This window comes from Sorex araneus, chromosome 1 (assembly GCF_027595985.1).
Source record: "Sorex araneus isolate mSorAra2 chromosome 1, mSorAra2.pri, whole genome shotgun sequence".
Lineage (NCBI taxonomy): Eukaryota > Metazoa > Chordata > Mammalia > Eulipotyphla > Soricidae > Sorex > Sorex araneus.
In genome coordinates, this window is record NC_073302.1 from 332127445 (window position 1) to 332151981 (window position 24537).

General features: G+C 37.7%; 1 protein-coding gene across 9 annotated transcripts in view; it reads right to left on the reverse strand.

The window, feature by feature from the left end:
* The window catches only part of PSD3 (pleckstrin and Sec7 domain containing 3), a 525397-nt gene that overhangs the window by 64920 nt on the left and 435940 nt on the right, over positions 1–24537 (reverse strand). For all 9 annotated transcript variants that reach the window (XM_055144428.1, XM_012935700.2, XM_055144411.1 and 6 more), the window contains one exon: positions 21083–21153. In XM_055144428.1, the coding sequence (XP_055000403.1) occupies positions 21083–21153 (71 nt within the window). The remainder of the gene's footprint in view (positions 1–21082; positions 21154–24537) is intronic.

Genomic DNA, 24537 nt, shown 5'->3' on the forward strand with positions numbered 1-24537 from the left:
CTCTCTCCTCTCTCTCTCCCAACTGCTCTGATCCCCAGCAGGCTCCCAACCATGGATTATTCATCCTGGCCCTTGTTTTCACTGTCCTTAGGTGTTCGTCTCATACTATGTGTTTTTTTTTATAGTTCTACTCTACATCTTAACATGCCATTGTTTTTTTTTTCTTTTTCTTTTTTTTTTTTTTTGGTTTTTGGGTCACACCCGGTGATGCACAGGGGTTACTCCTGGCTCATGCACTCAGGAATTACTCCTGGCGGTGCTCGGGGGACCATATGGGACGCTGGGATTCGAACCCGGTTCGGCTGCATGCAAGGCAAACACCCTACCCGCTGTGCTATTGCTCCAGCCCCCCACTGTTTTCCTTTGACAGGTATGGAGTTGGCATAGTTGTGGACCCTTTTCATTCATTGATAAGTAGGTACTTTTCTACTATTGTCTAGCTTCTCATTTTATATAAGTCTGATGTCAGACTGAACTTATCTTCTAAGAGAAATTTTGAATATTTTCTATATTAAATTGCAATATTCAAAAATATTCAAATTTCCTTTTAAAAATTTAACAGAGCTAAAACTGACTAAGGAAATGAAACATCTGTATGATGAAAACTGTAAGACACTGTGAAAAACATAGATAATATATATAAAGATGAAAAATATTGCAATAAATGAATGGGACAATTAATATAGTTAAATGTCCATACTCTTCAATATACAGATTTAATGTAAACTCAGTAAAAATTCTACTGGTATTTTTAGAGGAAAGAGAACAAAAATTGCTAAGAATTACAGGGAATCCCATAGGATCATAAATTTTCTTGATGAAGAAAAATGACATGAGTTTACTTGTGTTACAAAGCAATGGTACTTAAACCTGCATGGTATTGGAATAAAAATAAAGACAAATCAAGGAAAAGTCCAGAAACTAACTTAAATATGTATCAACATTAGTTTATGACAAAACTATGAGAACATACAGGGGAGAAAGGAAAGTCTCTTTAACAAATGATATTGGGAGGACTTGGATAGCCACACACAGAAGAATGAAATCATGCTGTTCTCTATCCATATTTACAAAATCATTGAAAAAATATTAAAGGCCTAGGAAGTAAAGTACTTCAATGTGTTCATAATGACATAAGCATTTTAACAATGTTTTGGTCACTCAACTCTAATAGCAGGAAAAATGCAAGTAAAAAAATCTATTTGAAGGGCTACATTAAAATGAAAAGCCTATATGTAAGACAACAGAAAACATGCAGAAAATGTTTATGAGCCATACACTTGATAAGGGATTAATATTTGAGATATATAAAGAATTTGTGACAAATAACCCAATGAGAAATTATAGAATGTCAACAGATATTTTTCCAATGAGGACATAGAGATATCTCAAAGGCATATGAAATTATGCTCACAATCACTGATCAGTAGAGAAATTAAGACAAGATACTTATCACCCTATAGCTGTGAGAAAGGCTTACATCAATAGTTGCAATAACAACAAATGTTGGAGAGTGTTTAGAGAAAAGATATGTCTCAGGTATTGTTGGTAGGAATGTAAATTGGTAACAATATTTTGGAAAACACTAATGAGTTTCTTTAAAACCTAAGATAAAACTACCATATGATTCAGAAATGATATTTTGACTTATCTAAAGAGTAATAAAACAGTAACACAAATAGTTAGAACCTCAAAGTTTATATTGCAACTAAAGTGCCCATTGATAGATAACTAGATAAAGATGTGGGCATTTATCGAACATAATACTATACTGATAAATAAAAAGATGAAATTTTCCCACTGACAATAAAATTGGAAAAACTCAAGGGACTTAAAGAGAAATGAGTTTAAAGGAAAAAGATGTACTGAATAATTTCACTTATGTAAACAATATAAGATTATAAATTGATGAAAATAGAAAAGAAATAAAAGACAAACAAATGAACACTGATAGAACTAGAGGACTTAAAACAGAAGGGAGAAAATAGGAGAAAAACAAATTTCAAACAATGATAGTTCACAAATAAAATAAATATACATATCTCCTGTGTCTCATTTCATATCCTTTTCATCTTCTCTTCCTCCCTGTCTTCCTTTTGTAAACCTAATTATTCTTATCACCCAGAAGTTTATTATTTATTGCTTTATTTAGCTGGTCTTGTTTTCACCATTGCATATATATACCACATCATCTTTTGTCAAGAATTTAATAATTATTAATTCAATAATATAATCAGCAGGAATTTAGGTTTTCATTAATTTCTTGACAACTCTAAACACTGCTTACAAAACACTGGAGTACTCATAATATTTTGAGGTATGTTTTTACATTTTTTGAGGGGCAGGTAACTTGCCCACTGTAGTATCTCTTCGTGACTAATTTTTTGTGTAGCATCTGCCATTTGCTACGTGTGTGCAAGTTAGGACTCCAACAAGATACAGAGCAAAAGGACATAAGAAGCTCTTTAAAGGGCATTTTTTCACTCACATTCAGCATCATATATATATTATATAACACATATGCTATATATAACACATATATAATACATAACATATAATATATTATGTTATATGTATGACATATAATATATAATATATAAAACATATATTACACTAGGTAACTTTACAATATTTATCATATTCAGATATAATACTTAAAGTATTTGTAGTCATATTTGCAGCCCATACCTGCATGGTCTTCCTTTTAATTTAAAGAAGAAATTAATTAAAAATATCAGAGTAGATTAATCTAAACAAGACCGTGGTCTTCTCTGATAAAGGCTCCAGATTATTCTCCAGGATTCTTGTGAAATTTCTGGGTTGAAATTTTAGTTCATTACTATACTGTGATTTCAAGCATTTGTCCTTTAGCAGGCTCTCTCTTTTCCTTCCTAAGGCATAAAGAACAGCAACTAAAGTAGAAGAATGGGCAATGCTGGAGGGATGGGTACTCTGGGTACTCGACCATTGTATGACTGAAACGCAATCACGAAAGTAAGCTGGTAATTGTATCTAACAGTGTTTCATTAAAAAATTTAAAAAAATCAATGAAACCCCCCAAAAATGAATATAATTTTACTTCCAAAAAAACTGCCCCTTTTCAGATTTACTCTAAAACCTTAAACTCTAAGTAGGCACTCTGCAGCAAAGCTCGCATTCTTACTGATACAAATGAAAGAATTTGATAGATAACTCACAGCTTTATTTTGGACTCTCCCACACAAATGTACACTTTCCTTCTGTATTCAATTTTCCTTATTTAAAAAAAATTGTTTTGGGGCCATATCCAGTGATATTCAGGGCTAACTCCTGGCTCTGTGTGTAGGGATCACTTCTAGGGTGACCAGATAAGGTGCTGGGGCTGAACTAAAACTGGCTGTGTCCAGACTAGCACCCTGCCCACTATACTATGGCTGTGGCTCCAGTTTCACTATTTTTCCTACTTTCTGCTTTGCTTTCACCTTCACTGTTTAGAAGGAATTTCACCCAACTTTATCTAAATTTGCCACACTCTAGAGTTAGACCATAAATTTGCCAATGCAATCTAATTTTGAAGCCTCAATGTTTATAAAATCATTCATTTGCCAATACTCAGCCCTTTTTCATGTATACCTGAATGTGTCAAACTCACCCCATTCTGAGGGAGAAGACTATGAGACAGGAAATGTTGATGACTTAGAAACAGAACTTCTCTCTGCATTTTCTGTCAAGTATTGATAGAGGATGCAAAGAAGTATTTTTCTCTCTTCTCAGGCTTACTCTGGGATGGAGTGGGTGTATATTTTGTGGCTAGGTATTCAATTAAAAGGTTCTGCCAAAGACATCCATGTCTTTTATAGAAATTTAGAGAATAAGTAAGCCAAGAAAATGAGATTTATGCTGGGGAAACAGCTGTGATATGTGAAATTTAATTTCAAAAGGCTGTTTCCTGCTGAGAAAAAAGCTAGCTAAAGGACCAGTGTGGGCCCAGTCTGTGCCCACGTACTGCTTTAGCAAAGCCAAAGCAGTTGGCTTATAAATTAGAAGCTATGCTGACTCCATCAGAAAACATAGACAATATAAAGTACTGGCCACCTATGTACATGGGTGAACACTGAACATCAACAATGGCCTCCATTTCTTCTGTTTAGTCCTTCTAAAATGTACACACTACACGTTTAGTGTGTACATTTTAGAAGGATGCTAGGAGTAATTTTCTTCGTAATCTTTGAGTTTTAGTAAACTATATACCTCTCTACAAAAAGACCCTTTTTTCACAAAAAGAGCTCTGTCCAAGGTGAAACCTCTTTACCTAATCCTTACCTAATCCTTTAAAAGAAAGATAACATTTTATATTAGATCTAGTCTATCCCAATCTAGACATCTGGGAAAAGGTTGCAACAAAGAATTAAAACAAAAGAGATTTATGGGGTTGGATGATAGTGCTCAAAGGCTGAAAAGCTCACTTTGCATGCTGGATACTCTGGTTAAATCTCTGTCATCACATGGTCCTCTGAGCACTGCCAGGAGTGAGCCCCAAAATCTAAGCAGAGAGTAGTCCCTGAGCACTGCTAGGTGTGATACACAAACCAAAGTAAGTTTATGAAAGTACTATTTACAAAAATACTCTGTAATCTGTAGAAAGTAGTTATAGGCTACAGTAGAATATAATGAAGGTCTTTTTAAATGTTGTGAGTAGTGGGCAGGAGGGTAGTTTAAAGGTTGAGTACATCCTATGCATGCAGACAGTCCTGGTTTGATTTCTGAGCACCAAGACAGGAGTAACCCTTCAGTACTAGCATATGTATCCCTATCAAAATAAATAAAATATTGAAATTAACAAATACAGATTAGGTGGGATATTAAGGAAGTGTGGTTTTAGTTTTTATTTTAAATAATTTATTGAAGTAAAATGACAACATTGCATATATTGTATGTCTTAGGGCTATACCTTGCCCACTACCCAAGTGCCAAGAGCACTCCATCATAGTCCATGGGAAGAGTCTTTCTACTCTCCTCTCCCCTTCAGGTAGCATCAGTGCTATTATCAGAGTTATATATTTGTTTCCATTGAACATGGTATATTAATTGCTTTGTTTAAACAGGCAACATATAACTGAGGTCTGTAGCACTGCAGCACTGTTGTCCGTTGTTTCATAGATTTGTTCAAACGAGCACCAGTAACGTCTCCATTGTGGGACTTGTCATTACTGTTTTTGGCATATTGAATAAGCCACAGGGCACTTGCCAGGCACTGATGTGTGAGCAGGATACTCTCAGTAGCCTGCCGGGCTCTCCTAGAGGGACAGAGGAATCGAACCCTAGTTGGCCGCATGCCCTACCCACTGTGCTATCACTCCAGCCAAAGTCGTGCCTATAGGGGCGTAGAGAGAGCTCAGTTGTGGGGTGGCTGGCTAGCAGACAGGAGCCAAGAGCTGATCCTCTGTATCACCTTTTCTGCTAATGCCACAGAGATGGCATTACTGGCTGGGATCCTAGGTAGTGAAACCAAGAGCACAGTTTCTGAGGTCTCACAATTATGTGTGTGTGACCACCACCATGAAGGTGTGCATTTCCTGTTATCCCAAAAACAATGATGGGAAGGGAAAAGCAGGGGAGAGCTGGAGTCGGATGCTTTCCTACTCTGATTATGGCACCATCTTTGCCTTTCTCTGTTGCCCTAGTTTCTCAACTATGTTCACTCAGTTGGTCCAACTGATCATCAGTGAGAGAAATGCTGAACAAAAAACTCAAGGAAAAAATGCCAAATGGGTATGTATGGGGGGATCCTAACCTACTAAAAAGTGAGCTGACCCTGAGTCTCTGAAGCATAAAGACAACTTGGGAGTTATTTAAACTCGGAGAGAGAAAGGAAGTCGCTGCCACACGGGGTCTTTGTATTAGGCTCTTGTGTCCCCTGGCATCCCTCAGAGCAGATCTAACAGGCTATGTAGTGATTTCAAAACTAACCTTCAAAGGGGGGGAAAAAGCCTAACACATGTTTTGGGGAAAGATTTAAGTTCTGTGGATGCAATTTGCAACTGGGATGTTTCAGAGCTTTATATGCTAGCAAATAATCAAGTGGCTACCCTTTTATGATTTTTTTGAGGTGGAAAATTTTACATGGCACAAGGCGAATAGTGAATTAATAAGTGAGAGCCTTCAACTTCTGTATCACCATGTCTTATAGAGATTGCCAAAGTTAATTGTCAAATTCCATACTAACTTTGTATCTTTTCTTCAACAGGACAAATATGACCAAAATAGGCCACTTCTAAAAACTTCTAGCATGTACTAGTGTCTGCCGGGGGTGGAGAAAAGAAAGTAAGGTGCTTGCCTTGCATGCTGCCAACCTGGGTTCGACTCCAAACACCACATACAGTTGCTCCCCTGAGCATCACCAGGAAATAGTCCTGGTGTCTTGCATTTCCCTTCTGTCAGATGTTGTCTACTTCCTTAAATCTTAACTGTAGTTTATCTTCCTGCAAAAATACACCCTGAATGATTAAAATGGCTGAAATAGGGAAGGGCAGAGAAGGAAAAGTAAGAACTGTGTCTATGAATAGAGACAACTCCCAGTGCCTCTTCCCTTTGCTATTGGGATATCCTGGGAGGAAGTTTTCTCCGGTGTGAGGTGGGGATAGAGGAGCAGTTAGGAAGATTGCTAAAAGGGTGGCGAAGAGAGGGATGCTATCGAGTCAAGGCCTGAAGTAAAAGTGGATTACTTGCTTTTCTGGAAAGTGGGCCACTTTATAAGCTTTCTTGAGAAAGAAATGGCATTACTTGAAGATTGAGGAATTAGAGGAGGGCTGAGTCTACTATTGATGATCCTTTGGTGGTTGGGGAGTTTGGGAGGGGCACACTTGATGGTGTTCAAGGCTTCTTCTTTCTGAACTGAGATCATCATATATTTTTTTCTTTTTCTGACATTTCACTTAGACTGACATCCAGTTTCATTCATTTTCTAACTTAACAGCAAGACCATGTTTTCTTGTGGCTTAGTAGTATTCTTTTGTGTATATATACCACAACTTCTTTGTCCCTGTTGCTTGGCACTTGGTTTGTTTCAGGTGAAGACCACCCAAACAGCACTGCACTGAATAGAGGAATGCATACATAGTTTTTTATTTTAATTTTTTGTGGCCACACCCAGCAGTGCTCAGGGCTTATGCCTGGCTCTGCACTGAGGGATCACTACTGCAGGGCTCTGGGACCACATACTGTGCCAGATCAAACCTGTGTTGGTCCCATGGAAGGCAAGTGCCCTACTCACTCTACTACCTTTCCAACACCTGCACACATATTTTTGAAAATGTGTTCCAATTTGTATTCATTTTGTGTTTTGTTTTAATTCCACTTAGGTATTGAAATTGTTGGATCGCTGAGTATGTAGTTCATTTATTTTTATTTTTATCTTTTTTAGTTTTTTAAAAGTTTCTATACTGTTCTCCATAGTCATTGAATATAACTTATATATTAGTTCTTGGTTAGAATAATGGTGTATGAATATTTTCTCCCATTCAGTCAGGTGTTATTATAAAAGATATTTAGGTTTTTTTTCTTTTTGGGTCACACCCAGTGATGCTCAGAGGTTACTCCTGGCTCTGCACTCAGGAATTACTCCTGGTGGTGCTCAAGGGACCAGATGGGATGCTGGTGATCGAAACCAGGTAAGCCGCGTGTAATGCAAATGCCCTACCTGCTATTCTATCATTCTGGCACCAAAAGCTTTTTAGTTTTATGTACCCACATTTGTTAATTTGTGGGCTAGTTTTTTTACAAATCAAGCTGAATCACTGAAAACACCACTGAAATCATTATCATCAAGTGTTTTGCCTATATATTTTGCAACATACTTTATGGATTCAGGTTTAATATTGTAAGTTTTTAATTCATGTTGAGTTAACTTTTGTGGAAGATATTAGACAGTGGTCCAATTTTAATTTTGTCCAGGTGGTGAACCTGCTTTTGCAGAACCACTTTTAAAGAGGCAATTCTATCTCCATTTTATGTTCTTGACTTCTTTTTCATAAGTTACCTGTCTTTATATACAAGACTTTATCTCAGATTTCAGTTGTATTCCATTGGCCTGAGTGCTTCCACTCCAATACAATACCACTTTTATTACTATAGTAAGCATAATTTTAATTTGGGGAACACAATGCTTCCCATCATTTTTTCCTGCAAGGGTGGTTTAAATAAGATATATTTTTGGAAGTGAGGAAGACAGCTCAGTTTGATCCCTGGAACTCAAGGCATCCCAGGTATTTCTAGAGATAATTGTGGAACCCTCCAATACTTAAGGTCCAGCAAAGACTCTCATTAGAAGTCTTTGCTGGACCTCAAGTCTTTTGAGATAATTCAAAAATATCTCAGTAATTTTAAATAGCAATTTTACATTTATTTATTTATTAAAGAAACATGACTTATAAAGTTACTGATAATCACATTTTAGGCATACAATAAATCAACAGCAATTCCTCCATCAGTGTCAACTTCCCTCCACCCTCCCCATCCCAAGATTATCATGTTGAGTTAAATAAGTCAGAAGGAGAAAGACAAACACAGGATGATCTTATTTATCTCTGAAATATAGAATACTGGATGAAGAACTGTATTGAAGTAAAAGGGGGATGTGCTTAGATCATCCTTGATCCCAGTATTTAAAGAGCTGACAGACAGAGAAGAAAAGAAATCAAGTGGGGAAGAGAACAAGAGTGGGCTAACAGGCAACAGGGCTTCAGTTAAATAGCAATTTTAATTAGCACCTACACTGAGATCCATGATATTACTGGAAACCTATCTTAAATAAAGATATATATATATATATATATATGAATATGTTTGCATACTGCACTTTATTTACACTGAAAAACTGAAAATAATAAGGTAATATTTGATAATAAAAAGATTAAATAATGGTAAAGCTAATGAAAATTGTTAATTAAAACTTTTTAAAAATAAGGGCTGAAGAGATCATACAGTGGGTTGGGTCTGGTATTTGCCTTCCATGTTCTGGTTCAACATGACCTGGGTTCAATCCCCCAAACCCCAGATGGTCTCCCAAGTCCTGGCAGGAATGACCCCACTGTGCAGAGCCACAACTGACCCTGAGCACTGCCGGATATGATAACTGAAAGGCTTTTTTAAAACAAATCCCTCTAGTCATGAAATTTGCATATAAGTGGATCAACATGGAGAGTATCATGTTAAATGAAATGAGTCAGAAAGAGAGGGACAGACATAGAAAGATTGCACTCATTTGTGGAATATCAAGTAACAGAATGTGAGAATTACACCCAAGAATAGTAGAGATGTGTACCAGGAGGATTGCTCCACAGCTTGGAAGACGGCCTTATATGCTGGGGGAAAAGGCAGCTCAGATAGAGAAAGGACCACCAAGTAAAGCATGCTTGGATGGCCACCTCAGGATGGGAGATGCAAGCTGAAAGTAGACTATAAGCCGAACAGGATGGCCACTCAATACCTCTATTGCAAACCACAACACCCAAAAGGAGAGTGAGAGCAAAAGGCAATGCCCTGCCACAGAGGCGGGGTGGGGTGGAGGGGAAGGGGTAGGGGTAGTGGGAGGGATAGTGGGATCATTGGTGGATCACTGGTGGAGGGATGGGTACTCAATCATTGTATGACTGAAACATAAGCATGAAAGTCTGTAATGGTACCTCATGGTGATTCATGTAAAAATTAAAAAAAAATTAAAAACAAAACAAAACAAAAAAACAAATCCCTCTGTAGGCATCTAAAAAAAATAAGCTATGGAATTAAAAATATTGGAAATTCATACATATTTTATATACATTATATGTATATTGTGCTTCTGTGTATACTCTAGCCAAATTTTGATATACATTTTAACATAAAATATATATAAATATAAAATATTTTCAACAAAAATAAAAATGTTAACAAGTAGAGAAGAAAAAATTCAAAACAATATTACTGACTAAATAGATTTAAAAATCTTTTCCAAATAATTGACTATCAGTAGGATAAAAGAATAGGATGTCTCAGATCTAACCAATTTTACAATAATATACCTACCATAATATATCAAAATATACCTTATCAAGATACCTATATATATGTTAAAAGTCAATTAAGATGTGGCAGCTCTGCCATAGAGGAAGGCAGGGGGTGGGAGATGGGAAGTGATGGGAGTGAACCTGTGACATAAGTGCTGGGATATGTACACTGGTGGGGGGATGGGTGTTGCAATACCGTATGACTGATATCTAAACATGAACAGTTTTGTAAGGGTCTATCTCATAGCAATTCAATAAAAAATAAATTAATTTTTTTAAAAATGAAAGAAAAAAAAGTAAATCCTCAATTAACAAGATAAACCTAACATTGAATGTTATTGAGAGAGAAAGGATAAAGATAAGATAAGAGATGGTACAATGAGATTAAAAATGTGTCTTATTGTGACTTATAAAAATATGTACTTGGTAATTACATGACAAAAATATACATTTGGATTTTGTCTCTATATGCTTCCTGATTCACAGTCCCCAAATCCTTTGATATTTCCTGAGTGGTAAGAGCAATGGGTTATCATTCTATTTTGTTTGACACTCTGATGGAAATTAGACTTTTATTGGTGATGTAATGTATTCAGAAGTGGAATAATAATGCTGCACACCTGAAATGTATAGTACTATAAATCAAGATACTACAATTAAAACATACTGAAAGAAACAAACAAAAAAGATGTGGTAACTATGCAGCTGTTAGAAAAAATGAGGTCATGACGTTTGCATATAAGTGGATCAACATGGAAAGTATCATGCTAAGTGAAATGAGTCAGAAAGAGAGAGACAGACATAGAAAGATTGCACTCATCTGTGGAATATAGAATAATAGACTATAAGACTAACGCCCAAGAATAGTAGAAATAAGTACCAGGAGATAGTTTCCATTGCTTGGAGGCTGGTCTCTCATTCTGGGTAACTCAGGGAAGGGACCACCAAGTAAAATGTGGTTGGAGGTGGGGCTGGAGCGATAGCACAGCGGGTAGGGCGTTTGCCTTGCACGCGGTCGACCCGGGTTCGAATCCCAGCATCCCATATGGTCCCCTGAGCACCGCCAGGAGTAATTCCTGAGTGTAGAACCAGGAGTAACCCCTGTGCATCGCCGGGTGTGACCCAAAAAGCAAAAAAAAAAAAAAAAAAAAAATGTGGTTGGAGGTCATGTGGGGGAAGGGTGAGGCGGGCGGAATACAGACTAAAGACTGAACACAATGGCCACTCAACATCTTTATTGCAAACCACAACACCTAATCAGAGAGAGAGAACAAAAGGGAATTCCCTGCCATAGTGGCAGGGTGAGGTGGGGGGAGACGGGACTGGGGAGGGGGGGAGGGATTTTGGGTTTACGGGTGGTGGAGAATGGGCACTGGTGAAGGGATTGGTTATCGAACTTTGTATGGGGGAAGCATGAGCACAAAGATGTATGGATCTGTAACTGTACCATTACGATGATGACTCTCTAATTAAAAATAAACTAATAAAAAAAAATAAAGAAAAAAAAGATGTGGTAGTTATCCAGAAGCAAAAACCTCAGAACAGCTATATTGAGATACGTAAAGTGAACATAATTGAAAAGGTGATGATACTATGAGAAATTAGAAAATGAAAGACAGTAACTGGATAGTTTCACTAATATGTGGAACAGAAATAACTAATATAAATTGATATAAAAATGACATAGACAGAAGATATAAAAAGAAATACATAAAACACTGGCCTAAAGATAAGTCACAGGAGTTAAGGTCCTTTTGCATGTAGTTAAGCCAGGCTGGATCCTAAATATAGCATATGGTTTGCCCACGCATTGCCATGGGTCATCCTGAATACACAGCCAGGAATAACCTCTGAGTACCAGTGATTTAGGCTCCAGCCTTACCCACACAAGCTCCCAAAATATAATAAAGAAACTGAAAAAGACCCCCATGGTCATGGATTAGAAAATAGTATTTTTAAATCCATATTATGCAAAGCTTTTTAACTATACAATATAATTCCTTCAAACATTGCAAAGTATCTACAAGTTAGAACAATATGGAAGGATACAGTACAAAAACCTAGTGGACTGGATACCTCACCAAGAATACTGAACCCAGGTAGATTATCACTCAGAGCTGAAAGAACTGTATAGAGTTTCATGGATAGGCAAGCGCTCAGGGAACTCAAAGCCTTGAAACAAGTTTTGCAACAAGCATTAAAAGAGCTTCTTTAAAGAAAAGGAAAAACTTCACAGCATATGACACTAAGTATGGTACTCACTAATGTTGTATTTGGCTGTCCCCTACTAGATTAGGAGAGGTTAAAAATATATAGCAATTATCACAAATTGGATTTTACTGATTTATTTTCTAATAATTCTATTTGTCAATCTTTTAAGTTTTTTTGGATCAAGTAATTTGCCATATGTCTGCCAAGGGGCAAAAAAAAAAAGCCTAAAAAAAAAGCCTAATTTTATGACAGGAAAAATATGATGATCACTGCAAAATACAAAATAAAATTTTGTTCAGGTACAAAATAAAATTTATTGCAATAGATTTTACATGCCAGAGTAGAAAACTTAGCTATGTAAATGAGGATAAGCAATACACTATATTGTATTAAATGATGTGAATTTCCTTATTTATATAGGTTAAAATCATATAGAAAATGATCATTACAAAATGACCTTTGTTGATTTATCTTCTAATAAATTTACCATTTCTTTAAGTTTTATTGGAACAAGAAATATGAAATACATTTGTTATAGTCCTGCCAAGGGGACAGGCTGGGGGATGGCACAGGGCCTGAGGAGGCACTGGTGGTGGGACTGGAGTTACAAAATTTTATGTCTGAGACAATTGTATTATGAAGTTTTGCAAATCACGGTGTCTTAAAAAAATATTAAGCACTGCAGCACTGTCGTCCCATTGTTCATCAATTTGCTTGAGCAGGCACCAGTAGCGTCTCCATTTTGAGACTTGTTACTATTTTTGGCATATTGAATATGCCACGGGTAGCTTGTCAGGCTCTGCCGTGAGGACAGGATACTCTCAGTAGCTTCCTGGGCTCTCTGAGAGGCATGGAGGAATCGAACCCCAGTTGGCTGTGTGCAAGGCAAATGCCCTACTCACTGTGGTATCGATCCAGTGTCCCCAGCGCCCCCCAAAAAATCCAGTCATTTTTTTCTGTTTACAGGAAAAGAAATATTTGGTGTAAAATTCCTTAAAAATGAAAACAGATCCTGAAAAGCTAAACAATCTCAAGAAGGAACAAAACTGTGGTGGGGATAAATATTTCAAAGGGTAGAGAGCACACACTGTTCCATGCTTCAGACCCTGAGTTGAATCACTAGCAACTGTCAGGCACAGCATTGGTGGTCCTGATTGCCCTCAGCAAATTTGGCTTAAGCAGTACTAAGCTGTCAGCCCAATTATTCTCAAAAGCCAATAATGCTGGGGAAAATATCAACTGGAATTGCCCCAGGCCTTTGAGGGTGGGGAGACCACTCTCAAAAAAAAAAAAACCACTCTAAAGGCTTTATATATCATGGGTTCAGAACATATCACAAAGTTACAGTAATCAAACTATTATAGTTTTGATATAAAGACAGACATATAGATCAAAATAACATAATAAGGTCCAGAAAATCCATTTTGTTGACAGTAAATTAATATTCTAGAGGATAGCAATAATATACAATGAATAAAAGGTATTTATTCAAATAGTGCTAGGAAAACTGCACATCTACATGTAGAACAACAGAATTTCATCATTACCTTGAATCAAACACAAAATTCAGCTTGGAATATATTGAAGACTAGGTTCCAAGAAACTGAGGCATTGCAATGGTACCATAGGACCACTTCTTGTTACTTCCGAATGCCGGTAGCCCCTCAGGTTAGGGTTCATCCCACCTGAAGAGCAATATGCAGCTGTGCGTTTTTTCACCTCTTCACCTCAACATGAGCCTACATTGATATCTGAACCCTAGTCATCGGTGACATAAGAATACACAAGAATACACCTCTAGACTGCAGAAGTCACCATGGTAAGCAGCACAGAACCCCACCAGGCTTAGTAAAGTGGAGGTCATAGCCCGAAAAAATCAACCAAGTAATAATGAGATATGTAATACTACTATAAGACATATAATAACGAAAGGAAATGTTGAGGATGTTTAAGGAGTCCAAAAAAACAATGGGACAGACCACCAATAAAACACAAGAAGATAAGAGAACAGAAATGAGAAAATTAAAAACAGAAATGATAAACCTGAAAATCCTGGCAGTCAAATGAAAATTCACTGGAAGGCCTTATTGACAGAGTAAGAGCCGCTGAGGTCAGAATCAGTGAGCTCTAAGATGAGGTTCAGAAAATGTCCAGACAACAGCAGAAGATGAAATATAACCTCAAAAAAATAACTGACAGGAGAAATTTAAGATGAATTCAGGAGGAACAACACAAGACTTATCAGAGTCCCAGAGGACCAGGAAGGCAAGCCTGATGAAGAAACAACAGTGAAAACCATCATTGCTGAGAATTCCTAGAGCTGAAGAGACAGACAACCAACCAGGAGGCCTGAAGGAGACCAGCTTAAAAAGATGAAAGCAAAAAACACTCGGACACACATCCTAATCAATAAAAACCATAGATTTATATGGAATATTGAAAGCAGTCAGATCAAAGAAGGGAATTTTATATAAAGGAGTGTCCTTAAGATTTACAGCAGATTTACCAAACAAAACCCTCTTTCATTCAGTGGTAAAATATAGTGATAAAAATCAATGAAATTAATGCCTCACCAATTATACTTTACCCAGCCAGACTCTCATTCGGATTTGAAGAAACTTCATGAATAAACAAGTCAGGAACCTCAATCGACTCAAAACTTCTTTACAAGCGCATATGCTGACTGAGACCATGTGCTGCTTGCGCCCGCGTGGCCAAGCACATGCGGTGCCTGAGCACATGTGTCGCCTGCATCTCCTCTCTTGAGATGTGTACTTCCATACTTTGTGTCTAAAGTTCGGATATGGGGGGCTGGAGTAATAGCACAGCGGGTAGGGCGTCTGCCTTGCACGCGGCCAACCCAGGTTCGAATCCCAGCATCCCATATGGTCCCCTGAGCACCGCCGGGGGAAATTCCTGAGTGCAGAGCCAGGAATAACCCCTGTGCTTCGCCAGGTGTGACCCAAAAAGAAAAAAAAATAAAGTTCGGATATGTGTAGATCTCTCCACCCTTGGAGAAGCCCACTTTCTCTCTTGAGCGTGTTACTCTTACTATTATCTCTTCCACTTATCCCTTCCTCCTTCCCTCAAAAACCTCTAAATAAAATCTGTTAACTTCACTGCCTGTCTACTCCTGAAATTCTTTTCCATGAACAAGACAAGAACCCAGCAACCCTGGGTCCTGGGTGGTAGAGGCAGTTGGGGAGAAAGTGACTGTCCTCCCCGCTTCACGTAAGTCACCCATGGGGCCCACCGATATCATTTGGTGACCACAAAGTGACAGCAGTGAAGAAATCCATGAGGAAGGAGGTAATCTGTGGAAAACCTGCTGTGGAAGTATGCTCCCTTGAAGGGATGGGATGGACTCCTCTCTGCCAGAATGCCCCTATGGAAAATGAGGTCCAAAGCCACCTCCAGTTCAACCTGAAGGCTTGAGGCCATCCAGTTCATTGTGAGACATTTATAGCCAGGTGTAGGTAACTCTGACGTGCTACATAAGATTAATGCCGTTAATGGTATGTTTCCTGTCTTTAGCTAACTCCAGGACTTCTCAGTAAATAACGGGGTACCCCAAATGGAGAGTTCTCCAATCTTGCTGTGTTTATGCAAAAGAACAAGTCAAATTTGTTAAGCCATCAGGCAAATTTTAAAATGAAGGTGGAGAGAAAACTATATTTCTGTAACTTGCTTTTAAAAGAATCAGATTCAAATTCTACAGAGATGATCTAGTAAATGTATTCTAATCTTGATCTAAAAGTATCAATTACTTTTCCCCTTTGGGTAATTCAGGTAAAACGTGTTTTACTGACTGTAAAGTAAGCAGCCTAGTCTTTGGGACTCAATGTTAAACATTATGTCACTAGTCTGACCAGGGTATTGGAAGCCAGAGCGTTAGTAGGGGGAACCTCAGCTCAAAGTGCAGAATTAATTGCTTCCCTCAACCTGTCAATTGGCTACAGTGCCAAGAGTGGACATCTAAACTGGTTCTAAGTATTCACTCTTAGTTCTATGAACACAGTCATTTGGAAAGAACAAGAATTTTTTAACAGCTCTTAATTCTTTTCCATCATGGGATTAATACCGCATCCAGAGAATAGCCATCTAAGATACTCTGCAAAAGAGGAACAATAGGCATTGGAACAAGGTTTCAAAAGGAAATTGATAGTTAAGTTGTTACATGAAGCTTCCAACACTGTGAAAGCCATCTTTCATGGGAAGGAACTCAGAACTGTGCTTTCTGTTTCATTAATGAATCTGACATGCTACATAAGATTAATGCCGTTAATGGTGGAATCTAGTGGAATTCTGGGCTTCCTTTCCTAACACTTGTTCAGCATCAAGGAACTTATCAAGGAGAGGATTGGCAGCTTGACATTCAAATGATCAAACTCTCATATTCAAGGTATAAATGTCTATTGGTTCCAACTGATAGCTTCAGTGGATGGGGTAGCTTTTCCAATCTGAGGAGTGACTTGGTGCTTCTATGCCACTAGAAAAATCTGGACATACCATAAGAAGCCATGGGTGAAGCAGTTATTCCTTTCCATTGTTTTTATGATAGAAATGGGTATGGCATTATGTTGCTTTTGTTTCTGTTGCTTTAACTCTTATGTTTTCTAAAACAGCAAACCTTACTAGGTCAGAAAGGACCTTCAACAACTCCAGGGACTTCCACAACTCCACAATCATTTCAAAGTGACATTCCTCAGCCTAATTGATCTGATATTTTCTTTCAGATAACTTCAGGAACCGAACCAAGTCATTACCTGGGGTCCATAAGGTAGCATGAGGTTTCACCCCTTATGTAGGCAGGGTCTGCGCCCCTTTGTCAGCATGAAGCAGCTCCAGAAGATGGACCACCGAACATTCCCCCTTAAAGATTTAAGGTGGTGAAATCTCTAGGGGGGAATATGATGTAGGCAGGTAGATAGGGAAAGGCCCTTGGCAATGAAACTCAGATTAACAAGTCTCTAAGAAGGAGAATCCTGAGACTGACCCACCCTGTGGATACAGAAAACAGACCAGATAAGACCTTCAGCTGACCTTGAGGATAATGGGCCCCTCCCCATGAAATTCCTCAAACTCTCAGACCTTTCCCTTAATCTGATTAAAATGTGATTCAACCTAAAGAAGACCATCACCATTCCCAACCTTCCTGGTAACCTCCTTAGCAACGGACTTTTACCTGGAAAGAAGCCCCACGTGGGGGCAGGTTGGGGGCAGGTTGAAGGAATCCTATTAAAAGACTCCTTGGACAAAGGAAGTGTGCGCATATGCTGCCTGAGCCCATGTGCTTCTTACACCCATGTGGCCAAGCACATGCGGTGCCCGAGCACATGTGTCGCCCGCATCTCCCTTCTTGAGATGTGTACTTTTATACTTTTGTACTTTTGTGTCTAAAGCTTGGGTATGTGTAGGAGCTCTCTTCACCCTTGGAGAAACCTGCTTTCTCTCTTGAGCTCTACTCTTACTATTCTCTCTTCCACGTATCCCTTCCTCCTTCCCTCAAAAACCTCTAAATAAAATCTGTTAACTTAAAAAAAAAACAAAACAACTTTACAAGGAGAACAAAAGGGGCTAGTTTAAGACAAGATAAATCTCACAAACATACCAAACTTCTGCAGAAAATTTCATGACAGTAATTTCTCTCAATGTAAATGGGCTAACTGTATGAATTAAGAAACAGAGAGTGGCAGATTGTGTTCTATCTAGAGATAGAACACGTGTTAGTATAGAAAACATACCTCTACAATGTAAAGTGGATAGAAAACACATCAACTATCTAATCAGACACTGAAAATGGTAGTTAATCATAAACAGAAATAGAGAAGCAATTTAAACATATGGGAAATAGCTTGTTACTGATCAACCAGTGGGTCAGAGAGAAAATTAAAATTAAAGATTCAATAAAAAATATATAGCATTTTTTATCCAAGGCCAGGGAAAACAAGGGCTAGCAGGACTGGTCAATGGTTGGAATCTACCACATGTGTTTATGGTGTGAAGGAGAGATAGGATGGAGAAGAGACCAGTATAACAATAATAGTTGGAAATGATCATACTGGACAAGAACTTAGTGTTAAAGTAAGTAAAGACATAAACATGACAACCTTTCATTATCTGTATTGCAACCCACAATGCCCAAAAGCAGTGGGGGGGGGAGACACAAAGTGAGAGAAACAGGGAGACAGAGAAAGACAGAGACAGAGACAGAGACAGAGAGAGGCAGGCTGGGGGTGGAGTGGGTGTTATAGGAGGGAATCTGGGAACACTGGTGCTGGAAAATGTTCACTGGTGGAGTGTAATTTACCATATTAATAAAAGAAAAAATCATATTATCATATCAACAGATACAAATAGATTATTTGAAAAGATCCATTCATAATAAAAGCCACTCACTAAAATGGGAATGGAAGGAACTTCCTTCAACATAGTGACAACCAGGGGCTGGAGTGATAGCATAGCGGGTAGGGCGTTTGCCTTGCACGCGGCCGACCCGGGTTCAAATCCCAGCATCCTATATGGTCCCCTGAGCACCGCCAGGAGTGATTCCTGAGTGCAGAGCCAGGAGTGACCCCTGTGCATTGCCAGGTGTGACCCAAAAACCAAAAAAAAAAAAACACACACAAAAAAAACATAGTGACAACCATTTACCACATGCCCATAGGAAATATAATGGGGAAAAACTAAAAGCCTTGCCTCTAAGATCAAGCACAAGATGATGCTGCTCACTCTTATAATTTCTATTCAATATAGTACTGGAAGAACTTGTCACAGCAATTAGGCAAGAAAAAATCATGGATGCAGAGTATTAATATCATCAAAATGTCAATACTCCAAAAGCACTGAACAGATTCAATATAGTTTCCATAAGGCTACCCAGGTCATTTAAAAAAAAATCAATCAGTCCTGACATTTACATGGAACAATAAACCCCTCCAGAAGAGCTACAAAAATCCTGGGTAAAAAGAACTTCAAAATGTGCTACAAAGTGGTAGCAATTAAAAACAATATGGTACTGTAATAAACACCTACACTTAGATAAATGGATAGAGTTGATTATTCTGAGACAGATCCTCAGGTATATGATCATTTAAATGTAATAAAGAAGCAATAAATTTGAAGTTGAGCCAGAAAATCCTCTTTAACAAGTAGTGTTGGGAAAATTGGTCAGCTACATACAAACATATGAATCTGGACCTCTTTCCAATGCCATGCACAGAACTGAAAACCAAATGGATGAAATACTTGAAAATCACCTTGAATCCATAAAGCACATAGAGGAAAATGTAGCCCTCTTTGTAAGCCCACGCACAAAAGTCAAATCAAAACTGGTTAAAGAACTTGATATCAGACCCAGTTCTGTAAGGTATATACAGAGGAAAGTGCAGGGACCTGGGTAGAATCATTTTGAGTGAGTTTAGTAAGAGGGAGAGACACTGACAATGAAAGATCTCTTTCATATTAAGAGCATAGTGATGAAATAAAAAATACATAAAGACAATGGAAACAAAGGATATGTGAATTGGCATTCAGTAGGAAATATTCTACTGAGGAGGTTGGGGGTGTAAGACAGGGAGGGGCAAACATCATTTGTGGAGGAAATCATTCAACCAGGGAGGTACTGAAACATTTAAAGTGTTATGAATGAAGCCCTATCAGCAAGATGAATGTAAATCATATTGCAGAAATGTAAAAGCAAACAAACAAAAAATGCTCTCACAGAAACAGAGTGGTTAGGAAGCAGAGATTGGGGGCACTGGTGGAGAGGAATAGACAATGGTGAAGGGGTTGGTGTTGAAATACTGCATATCTGAAAATTATTCAACTATGAATAACTTTGTAGTTTCACAGTGACTAAATAAAAATTTCCAAAAAATTAAAGACAAATGTAAGACCTGAAACTGTAAACTCCTAGACGTAACCACAGGAAAATTCCTTCTAGTTATAGGCATGAGCAATGATTTCTTTGGTATGCACCAAAAACATAGAAAGCAAACCAAATAGATGAGTGGTACTACACATAATTAAAATTCTTCTGTTCAATGAAAAATAGAATTAAGTGTAAATATGGTGCTATGGAATAGAAAGTATTTGAAAACTATATAAATTACATAAAATAAATATTTAAAGTACAAAAAGTTCTTGCAACTTAGAGTAAACAAATTACCTGATTAAAAAATGGGCAAATATCATTGTATGACTGAAACATAATCACGAAAGTTTGTAAATCTATAATTGTATCTCATGGAGATTCATTAAAAAAAATTAAAAAATGGGCAAAGAATGTGAATAGGTATTTTATGTAAACATATACTATACAGAGTCAATAGATATATGAAGATACATATATATATGTATATGAGACTTCTATCACCTCATAACTGTTAGAATTGATATTATAAAACTTTGGGGGTTTCCCAAGCAGTACTTAGAGGACCCTGGTGCTACTCTTGGTTATTTTTGGCCAATTGAGATCTTCAGTTGAATCAAGGAGTCTGAGGATATGATAGCCAAGATATGTATCTGTGTAGATCATGTAAAATCAAACCTGCTAGCATATTCAAAATTTCTTGTTGGACATAGCTTACCCATTTTTTCTAATCTCTTTTGCCTTCAAACACATACACTCACTTTACATAGTCCCTCTGATCTCACAATCTCTTGCTCCATTCATTCATGTATATGTACATGAAATCTCCATATATATATAATTTTACCAGACAGAAAAAAATCCAAAAGAACCTAGACATTAAGCTTGTCTGTAAAAAAGTAAACATTTTATGGGTAACCCGTTAAATTATCATTTCAAAAATTTTATGGGCTTCATTTTTCATTATCTATCTTACCTTCTGCAAGTACAAAACTGTTCCTTTCAGCACAGCATAAAAGGTTTTCCACCCTCTCTTTCCTCTTGGAGCTAGAAAGAAATATATGGACAATATCAATTGATGGAAATAAGCACACAGAAAGAACCAAATGATAAATATATTTCAAAGATGATTAGGTTTAGAAAGTTGGTGGATATTAGTCATGCAGATTAGTAATCGTGGGAGCTAAATTCTTTAGTCTCTAGTCATACATATACTATACAGCATTATGAAAATGTTTCCCACTTATTACCTCATTTAATCCTCATGGTTCCTAGGTATTTTACAAAATGGAAGAACTGAGAAAGTGCTGGCTCATGAGACTAAAGAGAGAAGCAGCAGGACTCTTAAGTACATAGCACAGTTTTATAGCCCAAACTCTGGGGTTGAAGCTAACAGCTCAGGAGACTCTACGAACAACAACCAGCTCTATAACTTCTGAGACTTCAGGGATACCATGATACTGACATTTAATGCACTCAAACAAACAATGGTACATGCACGAGAAAGCATGAGAGAAGATATGAGAAAACTTCACTCAGAAGTGATAAAACTGAAGAGTAAAGTAAATGAAATAAAAACCTGACTGGAAGGCCTCAATAGCAGAGTGATAACAATTGAGGAAAAATTATACACATATATTCACACGCATATTATTGGTTGGTGTATGGTGCTGGGGATCAAACCCAGATCTCAATTATAGAGGGCACACACTTTGTCACTGAGACACACTCTTGATCTTTACCACACTCTTTGTAAATAGTAAAGCGACTACCAAGAGGGAACCGTGTATAATTTTATATATAATCATGTTTACATAAAATAATGTATAATAACTACTGATTGCACTTTTAAGTACATACCAAACCCTAATACTACTGATGTGAAAACAGGAACAAAGTGACCACAGACTGAATAGGAACAAAGGCAGAAGGCTGAGGTGCCCCACTGAACTGCAAAAGAGCTGGTATCCAACCTAGATTTAAACCCATTCTCACTTACCAAGCCATAATTGGGTAACTCTTTGGCAGATCCCCAAATTCTCAAGATATCTGCTACTTCATTATAAATTATGGAGAGTTCATATAACACAAAACATTGGCTAATTCTAGAAAGGAACTTAAGAGAAAACCCTTTGTTTGAAATAGAGAGAACATATGTTCTAGAAAGTGAGGTTTTCCCAAAGTCCTAGCACTAGGTTAGTGGCATCTTGAGACTCCTCCAGTCCAAACATCTACAGATATGTATTTCTATTTGTGAAGTATAAATCTCTTATCTATGAATCCAGATGTATGTTCACATTTTTTTCATGACTTTTATTACTATTTTATGCCCACTAGAACCAGATCCTAAAGATTTCTCCAAATGAAATGTGATCTTAAGTCCTTGGGTTTAATTAATATACTTTTTCATCCCTCTCACAAGTATAAAACATAATCTTGTTTTTATCAAGTCTAATTTCATTTTTTTAGCTTAAATGAAGCAGTCTTTTAGAACAAGTTAACTTAGAAGCAAGTAGCTAGCATATAGCTAATATGCTACAAAAGTGCAACTCTAAATGCCTTTATAGGTATTTATACATTTGACTCACTATAATGTTAAAACGTAGGTACTTATTCTACCTTAATTTTACAGATGGGACTATGTGGATGCAAATGAGTAGAGTTCAGGGTAAAAGGGACTAAAGTGCACAAAAGCAGGCTGGAAGGTTCTCAGAGGTGGGCTTACCTGTCTTGACACTGACACACAGCAATAAATGAAGAGCCCTCATAAAGATGACTGCGGAGGGGCTGCAGTACAGTGGGTAGTACTTTGCACGTGACTGACCCAAGTTCAATCCCTGGTATCCCATACAGTCCCCCAAGCACTGTCAGGAGTAATTCCTAAGTGCAGAGCCAGGAGTAACCCCTGAGCATCGCTGGGTGTGACCCAAAAAGAAAAAAAAATCGACTGCAGAATGAGCTCAAAATTATTTCACTGCACACATACTATTAAACACATAAGACTGAAAAATGCACTGTAACTATTGTCATATAATGTAAAAAAGGGAAAATGAGTGGAGTTATTGATTGGAAATCCAATACATTTTATTTCAATCGTTTAAATAAAATAGGGATGGTACACAGTTGGAGGGTACACTTTAACAAAAGATATCATTAGAATAAAATTGCCACTTTGCCTCTAGGTTAGGAGGCCCCAAGAAACTCACCACCCCCGGCTTAGATCCTCCAGCCCTGGTTCTCAAATCAGAAGCAGCATGGTGTTAGGGCAGTTTGTTCCTCAGGCTTCCCATTTTGTCCCCAGGTTACGAGACCCTTTGAAGCTGGGGCTGCCATGCAGCCACATATTCTTGATCTCTTCACATCTCACTGTAAACACACGAAGACATCCTAAATCCTATTTCCTAGCCACACAAAAACACTTCCAACTGTAAGTCACAATGGGAAAGCAACACATTACCCCAACATACACTGTGGCAGAAGATGGTAGCCCTGCAAACTCAACCAGCAATAATAAGCTATATAACCTCAGAAATATTGAGAATTTTAAGTATTTAAAAAAACAATGAACAGATCACCAATAAAATATTAGGATATGCGTAGAAATGAGAAAACTACAAAATAGAAATGACAGAACTGAAAAACCTGGTAGGCAAAATGAAGAACTCAGTGGAAGAAAGCACCAGCAAAATAACAGCTGCTGAGGACAGAATCAGTGAGTTCCATCTTTCAAACAGTACTACAAAGCAGCAGTAATTACAACAGCAAGCTACTGGAATAAAGACAGACCCTAGGGTATATAAGTGAATTATATCTGATCTAAGCAATAGGTGTTATTGCCTCTTTTAGACAATAATGGCTCCGTTGTTAATTACATTTGCAGTTCTCAGAGACTGAGTAAGAGGCTCAGAGGCTACTTTTTTAGGGATTTCCAAGTTACCATACAAGGCAATTGTAGCACTGCACTGTTGTAGCACTGTTGTCCCATTGTTCATCGATTTGCTTGAGCAGGTACCAGTAACATCTCCATTTTGAGACTTGTTGCTACTGTTTTTGGCATATCGAATTCACCACGGGTAGCTTGCTGGGCTCTGCCATGTGGGTGGGATATTCTCAGTAGCTTGCTGGGCTCTCCAAGAGGGATGGAGGAATCGAACCTGGGCCGACTTTGTGCAAGGCAACCACCCTAACCTGCTGTGCTATTGCTCCAGTCCACAGGGCGATTAAGAGAAATAAATTCTACAGGCACAGTTAAGAAGGGGAAACTGACCACATGATAATCTTTTAAAATGATCATGAGGTTTTATACTTGAATGACAGTGAATATAGGTGTAGAGAAAAGAAGTTAGTAAACAGAAGAGAATTCCAGTGAGACATACACCCTACTTTCACTGAATTCCTAATTTCACCTCCAAAGTTGTCCCTTATTGTGAG